Source organism: Aphis gossypii, chromosome 3, assembly GCF_020184175.1.
Source record: "Aphis gossypii isolate Hap1 chromosome 3, ASM2018417v2, whole genome shotgun sequence".
In the NCBI taxonomy this organism is placed as follows: Eukaryota; Metazoa; Arthropoda; class Insecta; order Hemiptera; family Aphididae; genus Aphis; species Aphis gossypii.
This window is the reverse complement of record NC_065532.1, coordinates 52222315-52234502: the sequence shown is the minus strand read 5'-3', so window position 1 is coordinate 52234502 and position 12188 is coordinate 52222315. Positions and strand designations below refer to the sequence as shown.

At 31.1% G+C, this 12188-nt stretch overlaps 1 protein-coding gene across 3 annotated transcripts in view; it reads right to left on the bottom strand.

Annotated features, from left to right (window-relative positions):
* The window catches only part of LOC114119257 (SLIT-ROBO Rho GTPase-activating protein 1-like), a 45072-nt gene that overhangs the window by 10466 nt on the left and 22418 nt on the right, over positions 1-12188 (bottom strand). For all 3 annotated transcript variants that reach the window (XM_027980762.2, XM_027980763.2, XM_027980764.2), the window contains exons 2-12: positions 7287-7470; positions 5985-6150; positions 5693-5914; positions 5276-5623; positions 4932-5207; positions 4360-4669; positions 4087-4299; positions 3112-3217; positions 2736-3034; positions 639-819; positions 71-326 (exon numbers count right to left, since the gene is read on the bottom strand). In XM_027980762.2, the coding sequence (XP_027836563.2) occupies positions 71-326; positions 639-819; positions 2736-3034; positions 3112-3217; positions 4087-4299; positions 4360-4669; positions 4932-5207; positions 5276-5623; positions 5693-5914; positions 5985-6150; positions 7287-7470 (2561 nt within the window). The remainder of the gene's footprint in view (positions 1-70; positions 327-638; positions 820-2735; positions 3035-3111; positions 3218-4086; positions 4300-4359; positions 4670-4931; positions 5208-5275; positions 5624-5692; positions 5915-5984; positions 6151-7286; positions 7471-12188) is intronic.

Here is a 12188-nt window from a genome sequence, read left to right as displayed (position 1 = left end):
AAAAAAATATTGAAAAAACCGGCAGAACAAAACGTAAAATGCATTCGACTCAGACCGTGGTCTCAAGTACCTCGTGAGTGGGAGCGTCGGGCACAGCCCGGCGGTGTGGCGAAGACGACGCTGAGTTTCTGCCCGCGGAGGTTCCGGAGCCCGCAGAGTTCGGTGGCCACGGCACGTCGGCCAACGGCGGCGATGAGTAACCGGAAGCAGCGGACTCGGATAGCACCGAATCGTTAGAGCTGGACGTCCGTCGTCTGGTCGAATCGTCCGAAGACGTGATGGACTTGGCACAAGGTTCGGCCACGGGTTTCTCACGTTCTTCGTCCCTACGAGAAAACAAAAAAATCCCAAGTTTTCATAAACATAAAATACGATGTCAAGGACTTTGTCTGGTCAATACATAATAGTGATACGAGTATAATATAATTTCTTATTTCAAAAAGATTCAATGAATATAATTACTTGTATTCACAGATGAAATGTGAAGTTATATAATCAGAATGAGATAAATATACAAATCAAATATTATTATTTAGACTAACAATAGTTTTATACGGTAAATCTTTATTCCCATAATACCCAACTTATTTAAATATTTATATTATTAAATGCCATTATTGTTGAATTAAGACGTTTACCTGATCTTAAGAAGTATATATTTGTCAGGTATAAGACCTTCTCGACCGTTGACACAACCGCGCCACCAATCTCCAGAAACTTGTGTATGAAGAGCAATGGTTTCACCCTTCTTGAAACTTAATTCCCGTTCTGAACGAGCGACGAAATCATGCTGTGCTATAGCTTCGAGACTTTCGCATTCTAAAATTGAAATAAATACGTTTTGAATAATAGCGATATACATACACAATATAACAAATATATAATGAGTTAATGCTCTTTTTAGAAAAAAACAATCCTATAGGAAATTCGATATATTATTTATTTATGAGTTTACGGCCTTCACGCTAGCACAAAAAAAAATGCGGTTTTAATTAAGTGATATTTATAATAAAAAATATGTATTTTTTTACAATGTAAATACTTTTTTAATATATGAGTTTGCCAGATATAGTTTGATGAATGGCACATTTATCTGTGGCGCTTATACATATACGAAATATTTGATTATTTATGTTTAATGATTATGTACTATTGTTCTATATTCGTTCTGGGCCGTAGCGTGTGTGACTGCAGGTAGACAAACTGGATTAGTTATTATAAAAACGAATCAAACAGTTTAATCAGAGATTACCTAACAGCAATGATCCTGAATTTTAAGTGATTCACGACTAACTTAAAAATTAAGGTAACCACTTTAATTATCCCCATTATAATACTAATACTTCATACAAGCTGTGTTTTTCGTACAAAAATAAAATACAATTTTACTAAGTAAAGAGAATTAATATAAAAATATTCAACCCTTAACTTCGACGTACCTACTAATAAATTATTTCAATTGTTTAAATAGTATTGAATATCATTCTTAATCAAGTATAGTAAGTAAAAAATAAAATATAGTCAGGATATTAAAGAGACTAAACATTTGACTTGAACATTTGTTCCATTTTGGTTATCTTAAATAGAATTATAATTTTGAACAACACTTAATGCATTATATTATATTTATCTTGATTTGAGAACAAAGATAAATAGCTATTATAGTTGATAAAAATTGTTGAATGGATAACTATGATGAGTAAAGAGATCAATGAGCATAGACAAATTTAAACTTTGATAATATTTGAAATCATAATTAATAATCAATCATTTTTAAAATAAATGTATTATAATATGAATGATCATTAAAAATATTATTTTAATTAATAAATTAATATGATTTGCCAAAAAAAAAAAAAAAAATTAACTATAATAAGAAAAAGTATTTGTATGTAGGGAATATTTCTTTAGAAAAATAAATTGAATTCCTAAATTTAAGGGTATTATGGTGTTTTACGGTAATCCATTTATAATAATACATCATTAAAACGAGTACCAAATATAATTGACCTTGTTACCTTGTAATAAAATTGTTAGAATTTGAGCTTAGAAACTGAATTTCAAATTGTATAATAGAAAAATTCTAAATAAAGTGTATAAATGATATAACATCTACCTACTATTATACATATACAGTAAATTAATTGTTTCAAAACTTAAAAAAAAAAATTTTAATTGAGTACATTTTGTACTCTGATAAAAATATAAAATTAACATTATAATTTATGAAGTATTTAACGATTGATAATACCTATAAACAATATTTTTTTTAAAAGTAAACAAAATATATAAAGAAAACATGATAAATGAATGATAATACTTAAACGTCTCGCCTCATCAGTAATTATACTTAGAATATCAATAATAAATCATAATCTTAAATTAGTCATAAACACGAAAAAGGACTTTTATCTAATACAATGTACATTTCAAGTGATTACCAAGTACCAACGTGATTTGAATGACTTGACTTACTAACGATGTTACCCAATTAAATTTATAATGCAATACCACCACAAGTCGTGACTCATATTTTTAAATCATTTACGTCAAGTCCAACACCAAATCGCTATGCTTCGTCAGTTTTTATATTTTATAGAATGTTATTTGATCTCATTATATTCGGTTTCGCTCCGTTGGAATCAATAAGACACGTTTTTGTTGTGCTTTGTTTTTTTTTTTTTCAATTGTTTCCTTCGACTAACAATGAGTTTTATACCTAAACCGCTACATACCATCTTCTGATGGGTAAACCTCAGAGTCGATGTCCTCTTGGGCATGGTCAGAAGGTGAATCGCCCACGTCCACGTCGTCAGGTTCGCGGGATATGTACTTTTCGTACACAAGCCCCCCAATTTCCGACAACGACGGAAATATGTCTTCGTGGAATAAAATAATATTTTTTATGAGATCGTTGACCAGATTCTGGTATTGAACTTGGTCTTTTTCTTCGGGAACCGGCACTAATGTCGGACCAAAGCAAATAGCCAGATTGTAAACATCCATCATGTTTTCGTCGCTGAACTCGGACAAACTAAAATAAAACGCAAATATTTAATCAATTACCACCTTTACAACTACAACCGTACGTATAAACTTGAATAAGCTTACTGGTTTAGGAACGCAAACAAATATCTCAACATAACAACCACTTGATTTGGGAAGCTTTGAACGAGTTCTTTAATCTTCAACACAAATTTATGACGTGACTCGAGTTCTAAAAAAATATTAAGACTTACATATTATAAAAAATAACTATTGACACAAAATAACTATTAACTATATAACGCTTAACAATAAGCTAATTGTGTGGCATACATGAAAACAACTTTAAAACTAATCTTGAACCATAATATTTTTCATACAAATTATAATAATTTATTTATTATGAGTTAAACGGGTAGCTCAATTACAATGTATATTGTATATGAAACATAAAAATAAAGTAACAGAAATAATTTTACAGAGTAGTACTAGGATATAAATTTAAATTGCCCCATTGTTAAAATTGTAATTTTATAATTAATAATTATTTATGTAATTACTGTAAAAATACGTTCGATGATGTTATGTCAACAATCATCCCACGCATGGTATAGTAAAATCAAGCTACCGTTAAACACATTTATTATTTATCCTACGCATGTTTAATTAAATAAAACGTAAAACATTATCCTGATTTAAACATAGTTAAACTATTTATTTAAGCTTACATTTAACCCTAACCATATACATTTATGTATATAATATATATATATATATATATGTTATATTATATATTTATTTATATATTAAATATAATATAGTTTCAAAAATTAATTTCATAAAAATGTGGATAAGTAAATTACCTATATCAAACAATATACCAAGTCAATACACCTAAATATAACTTTAGTACACTATATGTTTTACGTTTTTACGCATAAGAAATGAATAGTTTAATTTATGAAAATAACGTATTTATTAGATTAATACGTTTGAAAACTATTTCAAACTATATATTTTTCATAAAATTATTTTTTAAATTCTTAAACAAAAATTATTTTTGCGTATTAAAAAATAAAATTAAAAAAAATCAATGCTTACGGGCGAGTTCCATAAATTGGTCAAAATAGATAATTGGGAATAGAGGTTCTCGCAATTCACGTAAGTATAATTTTAACACTCCAGCGACGGAGTTTATGTCGGAAGCGTCTGTCATATCGGCAAGCGGATCTTCGCCCCTTTCGAACGCGTCTTTAAAATTGTTAATTTCCACTTGCGAGCCAGATACCCTAAAGATTCCTTGATGGTGAAGTCCTATAGGAAAAATATCAGATTAGCAATGAAAACCATGATGAATATAATAACTTATCGTACCGTATAAGTTTATCACTCGAATACAGCTTTTAATAACCAGTGGTATCTCTTGATTTGTTGCATCCAAATACTCTTCCAAAGATCCACCGAACAATTTTGGTTGACCGTTCATCTGCAACCTTCCAATCCTTTTCCTACGGACAATCGGTTTGTGTAACGGACGCTGGGGCGTCAGTTTAGCAGGCGTCGAATCGACGTTGCCATTTTGGGGACGCTTGCAACATATGGATGTTAACGTTTCGTTTATGTGCTGTTGTTTGGCATCTAGACGTACGATTCGACTCGTTCTCATGAGATAATCTCGTAGTTTCTGCAACAAAGAACAAAGGCAAAATGTAAAAAATATCACGCATGTGTGCAGCATTAAAAATAAATGTAATGATAATTTATTATTTAAAGATGTCTGACGGAAAATAAATATAAAATGTGTACTAGTGTATATATTTATAATACATGTATACTTATATATTATTTCCCATTTATTTTATACATAATACATATATGTATGTAAGTTATTGGAATAAAATGTTGAATATTTAAATTTTTTAGTAGTGTTATGTCATTATACTCACGGTTAGATAAAATTCTTCAGTCTCGTGTTTGTCTGCTCGCAACTTAATACTAATGGTTTCTGGTGGTTTACTAGTTGGAATTGCCTTTTCGCCGAAATAATTGCTACAATCGTAATCGTTCGCAGTAAGCATCTCCAAAAGAGTTTTTTCGGCAGTAGCCAGTGTTTTCCACACCTCGTCGGACTCGGTGTGCAGGCTCGTCACTCTTTGATTCAGCTGTTCCAACCTTGTTTCCATATCAGCACAGAGTAATTTTTGCAATTCTGGTTCCGCATACTAAATAAGTGACAATAATAATGTTATAAGTAAAATAATAGCAAAATTTTAAAATATAAAATAACTACCTCATCCTTTTGTCCTTGAAATTCAAATTTCTTAGGTATCATAAACGCGGTATGGTTAAATTCTAAAAAGCGTTGTTTATCCACACCAGAATCCATAGCTGAGACAATAAGGTTAGTAGCGTCTAGGCCAGCTTGCATGGAATGAATACGGCCTTCTTCCGCCGATGTCTGCATCTTTAAAGCTTTCGTCACGCAGTGGTGAAATCCAAAATCCATGCAATCCATTAGATCGGATAAGTCATCGACAAAGTATTTGTGTACTGTACTATTGGTTGCTTCCAGACACAGAATGTACTCGTTGCGTGCTTTCAATGCTTTTAGTTTAGCATCAAAGTATTTGTTTTTTCTCTAAAATATAAATCAATAGTACGGAGTTTAAAATACAATTAAAAATACAAATAAATAAAAATATATTACTTTTTGAACTTCTTTCCCGATAAGTCTAACTTTTTTCGACTTATCTAGTTTTTCTTTAGGAACTGCCTGTTCGATTTTCAGTCTTTGATTTTCAGCCACCTTAAGCTTCGCTTCTGCCTGTTTGGCTTCGGTCTGATACGACTGATATGTTTTCATGGTGGTATGCAGCTCGTGGAGAACCCGTAATATTTCCTCGTGGATTTCGTAACAAATCTCCCGACACTAATGGTTAAATAAATAGATAATTAGTTGATATGACAATCATAATATTTTATTGATTTTCTATACTGACTCTTTTATATATCCTTTGTACATCTTCAGTGACCTGAGACAATCTGCTGACTAGATGAGTGGAATAAAGTTCACTGAGCGCTCCGTGATCTTTACTGAGATTTTTCGTTTGCAACACCAGTTGCTGCCAACACGAGTAGCTAGTAAACAACGACCACTGTTCTCTCCTAAGCACACACGAGGTTAACGATATTATATACATGTAATTTTTTTTCAATACGAATATGAGACAAACTAATTTACATTCCTTCCTGCTAACGTTAAAACATGCAGGATATACACAAACACACACCTAAGTAAATGTGTTTTGTTATTGACGTGTGTAGTTAGTAATACTAATTCCAAACTATACAATAATTTTTAAACATACTAACACTATCTCATATATTTTACAGTAGGTTCACGTATTAAATTATTTTTTACGTTTAAGTTATAATTTTCAATGCGGTGAGAGGATGTACACGGTAGAACGCAAAAAGTAGCAAGTGAAATTTAATAATTATAATTGTTTAATTTGAAACATCCTGAGAAATTATACTACAATAGAGAGTATAATAGTATAATTTAACATTCGTGATCGTACAATATTTTTATTTTAAAATGTATATTTTGTTTATTTTTCAAGTAATTAAATTAAAAGAAAAGTTAGAATCAATAGGTAATTTTTAAATTATCATTCATTTTCTATAAAATACTGCTATATAATTAAATTAGAAGTATATAAAAATATTTGCATATTTAAATATTATCTTTAACCTATTTTTATTGTAAATTTGTAGTTTGTAAATAATTCACTTAAAATATTGTTAAGTATTTAAGAAACATTATTTAAATAATTTTGTAGGTATAAAATATGTTTTTTAATACTTATATCATAAGGTACCTATAATAATTATATCTAATAGTGGTTTCAAATATGTGGTCATGTATAATCTTGTAATAGTAAAATGTGATGGTATGTACGAGTATATAGACATATAGACAACGTGTAATATTGAATTATTTGAATATTATTTACAAATATATACATATATATATATTGGGTTAGCATTTATTTGAAGTCAAAAATAATTTTGAATACTTTTAAAGGATTTTTAAATATTTTAATAAATATTCAATGTTTTATTAGTACCAACTATACTCCCATAAAGTAAAATAATTATGTTTGTCAGATAATAAATATAGGAGAATCTTCAATGTTTATAAAGAAAAATATTTTTGACGATTGTATTAATATTTTTATAATTGTCTTATATTTATTATGTCTATATAAATTTATAATTATTTTTATATATTTCCTTACTTTTGTTTTTGCTCTTTGTGGCGAAGTTGTAAACTTTTAGCTAATTTATCCAGGCTTTTGCTGTAGTCCATTTCCACTTCGGCCCGTCTTCTGAAGTAATCTTGAAGTTCGGATACTAAGGATACTTGTGCTTCCACTCGACTGTCTAGACATCGTAGATGTTCGTTAAGCTGGAGGCGAATATCTATAGAAGATAAACACATTAAAAAATATTGAATTAATATTGGAACGCCTCGAACAAATCTCGAAAACAAAACAAAAAAACATCGTACGAAATAATTATTTTAGCAACCTACATCATATAATGATGATTGTATTATTTATGATTTTTCGTTACAATGAACTCTGCACAAATAATATATGTATTGTGTGATTCTCCAGAATGGAAATCAAAATAGCTATCTTATGCGGAGAAGACAAACATATTCAAACATTTCTAACAATAGCCTGGAATATATACACATAAAACTGAAAAATAACAACAACAAAAACGTGGGCCACACAATGATCTTTTGACCTCCTACATTGTAAGATTTATACTAATGTAAATATAAACCAAGTATAAGTAATCTCGAAATGAAATTTGGGATACAATTTTGGTTTCGAAATTATACATAAATGAATAAGAAACAGAAGGTATTTGAATTTATTAATGCCGTATACAAATAATAGTGACACAGTGTAATTAATTTAAACACGCCCATGAAACGAAATAACGTCATAGGCTATAGTTTTATTATTCACTTTAGAAATAAGAATGTTAATTTATTTAAGCTCAGGTTCTTAAATTGAATTATACTCTATTGACATCAGGTGTTTGAACCGTTAGATATCGAAATTATCTAACTGCATAGTACGATAAACGTAGTCTGTAGAACATACATTTTCCGAAATAAATCAACATATTATAGACACAGTACATGGGTGTTAAAATAGTATATCTTAATACTGTATATCAAAAGACCACGCATTTTGTTATAATAGCCAAGGATAAATGAGAGTTTCATTCATTATATTTTGTTTTCTTAAAATGAAAATGACAATACTAATCATATGTCCTAATATCGGTGGTAGTGTATCCCAGACTAAATATGGCGGTGTCGTTTCGAATGTTCCGAGGTCACAGTATCTGCTCTTAAACTAAAAAAGTATATATATTCAAAACCCATTAAATAAATGACATTAAAGACTATTTTGTTGCCGACTAATATTAGGTTACCCTTCCTTAGGTAAACACATTTGAGCAGAACAAGAGTACGTGTTTGAATAGCGAGACCCCTGCAACGTTTCCGTCCTTTTGGGCCGTTAGGGATGACATTCGATTCTAAGTGAAGTTGTCACGCAGTTGATCCAACAATATTAACAATTTCAACGGCGGTATACGTCAAATGTATAAGAATTGAATTATTTTTAAAATGCTTTGTCAATAACCTCGCGTAGAATCGGTACGCAGTCAACGATAAATGTTTATTCATTTATTTCACATAAAATAAACGGATATATATTATAAAAGATTTAATGTATACAAAACCCATACGCGCGAGTACAGTGTTTATGTTTTAAAATGTTGTCACTGATCCACAATACGATGTACGTCTCGTGCTGACGTGGGCGTACCGCAAATGATAGAATATGCGTCGAAATGTCACGACTGGATTAGAAAACGTGTATAGGTGTACAGAAATTGATAATCACTCAAATGGTAAAAAAAATACACAATCAAGTGCAAAAAGATGTAGTTACCGTACAATAATCAGTCTTAAGATTTCGTTGAACACAGTTCTTTTACCTCGGACCGGATGACACGAGTTTGATATCGTTGAATAATTTCCCCTCCCCCACAATTACCCCGGTAGTCAGGTGCTTTGTGTAAGTTGATTTTGTAAGGCTTTAAATTTCTCCCCATACATTGTGTATAGTATAATAATATATTATGATAAAAAAAAACATTCTAAAATTCAAAAGTGAATGTGTATCACCAATTAAGAACAATTTCAATACGCACTAAAAACTCGAGTATATAATTACGAGCAAAACGGTACTCGCATGTAGGTATTGTAAATTGTAACTATAAATGATAACGAATAATGATTATTAACGAATATTGAATACCGTATTACATTATAATACACGAACCATTGACTGTCCATTGTGTTCATTAAATACACGTGTCAAATGAATATCAACAAAGTACAATATATTATATATACTATTTAAACAAGCGGAAAATAAACGTAACACAGACATATTATTATATAATTATGACAAACTATGATAGGCCAAAGATATAATATATCTAGTACATACGTACTTGTATAATAACCTGAATGTCATTAACGATGATGTCATTAATTATTATTATTGATACAAATCAATAACTCGATGACGGTCAACCCGTCATTGATATTCAGTAAACGCAGTTTATTTAACAAGATAACAATGCATTTTTTTTAAATAAATTTAATTGCTCTAATTTTAAACCAATACCTTGGTTAGTTTATAGAAGTATAACAGCCAAGTTTGGAAATTACAATTTTATCCCTGGTCGAGAAGTGTCTGTTCTTCTTTTAGAGGTCAAATATTCCTAGTTAACGTATTTCGTAAATGTTTACAAACTCGTTTAGATGGACTTGACCTACTTTTTTGATGTCCGAACTTGTAGATTGTATAAATCATTGATCTACAATCACAGATGTTCGGGATATATTTTTTGATCAAATTGAAAATAATTTCTAGACTTAACAATAATATTCAACATAATATTTATTAACATTAAAACTAAACACCATATGTATGTATATTGATATAGACGACATGTTAGGGTTGAAACTATTTTTACTCACTACAGTTATAATGTCGTAATTTTTATTTTGAAATAATTTAAGCCATTTTGAAACTCCCCCATATCCGTTTAGATAATTTTAAAATCTATTTTTACCATCCCTAGGTTCCCTCCAAATATACACACTTTTATTTTCAGTATCACAATTTCGCATGTATTATTTAACGCACACTCTTTGTTCGGCTATTCTTTTATTTTTCACAACTCTCATATATCGATTTTTGAATAACCCCATCCACTATATTCTTTATATTCTTGTAAATATTTAGAGTTTACATTACGGTCTCGTTGCACACCGATTGCTACACAACTCGAAAATAAAATTCTACACAGGTTCACCGAGTATCGTATGGGTAAGCTAATAAATCAAATTCACAATAATTTTCTCGTCATTAAGATGACAAAACAAAGGCACGACCTTGGGGCTCATCTTGCAAGCTCTTTCTCCGCCCATCGCCAAGAGTGTAACTATATTATACATAATAACATCTACCGTTCAGTGATACGAGAGCAGTTTCCGTGGTACGTTGGCGTCAATCAGCACGCGGTTTAAAAATACGCCGGCGAAACGACGCTTGGCGATTCTAATTTTTAAAAATAGAACGGTACACGCCATATCCTACAGCCCGTACGGACATGTCGTAAATGCATCGTATGACATTCAAAAGCACTGCATACGTCATCGTTGGCCATGCACATTTTACCAGCGGCACGTTGAATGGACGTTACACAAATGACGTGATCTCGGACGGTTTGATAATATTACTTCCGAATAAAATACGTATAGACCCCATCGTTGCACGTCCGGCGATCCATTATCGGTCTCCTATTCGGGCCATTGGAAGACTCCCCGTTACGAACCGTATATTATACAACAAATTATACCGTGCTGTTTACAACCAGCCAGTCAATAATAACGGTACACCCATTGTGTGGTAACACGGAAACACCAAACACGACCAACGAAAAGTAATAATAATAGTATTTAATTTAGATGATATCGCTCGACGAAACGTCCAACCGTTGATTGTGATAAGGGCGACACCATTAGGGGCGACCGTAGCACGGAAAAGGGTGTGCGTTTGTTGGCTGTCAGGCCTTCCAACAGAGCTCAACATTTTGAAAGCAAAATTAGTACTCACTGTAGTCGCACAACTTCCTCTATACGCGTCAGAGTAGGTAGAGTACTCGATAAATACAAAGTGGCTATATTTAAATGACGCCGGCTGTGAAAGATTTCGAATTCAACGCACGGGAGGCATATCTATCGTCAGAAGAACGTGTCCGATAATAAAAATAAAATTGTCTAGCAGCCCGACTTGACCTGACAGTCACCGACTAATGTATTCCGGTAGCCGGGAAATTTGAATTGTTCATATTTTCAATCGCCGAAGAGCGAAACGTCATTATACGTTATTCTATATAACATAAATGTGTTGAATTTATACTTGTGTATTGAGTTTAAAACGACACACTGACTTTAATTGGATAATCGTGTTATTAATTCATCAGTTTGTTACAAACATAAAAATTACTCGAATTCACCTTCATTGACCCTTTTGGAGTATAGAACGTGTCGCGTATATGATGCTCAGCTATTAAAGTGAACACACACAGAAAATCTACCGTGCTCTTTTCGTCAAAGAAATACGGGTACAGGGTGGAGTCAAATGGCTATAATTAATCACCGATTCAAAAAACCTTACCATGTTGAGGGGAAAAAAGCAGCCCCTGTCCATATATAGTATACTATATATTATATATATAATACTCTCCGGAATAGAGAGAGAGAAAGAAAACGAAAAAAAAAGAGAAACGGAATCAATCAAAAACGCCAAAAGGGGAACGTCTATCGTCTATAGTGTCTGATCGTGAGTCATCAGTGGTTTTAAAAGAAAAATTATTATTATATAGTTTTATAATTAAATGTGGTAGTCAAATTTTTTCGTGATAATATGTACCATCGCGTTATGTTATTAATAAGATATTATAAACTATATTAAAATATTCAACACGTCATTTTTATAATATTTATGAAATTCTATTATGCATCATATAAA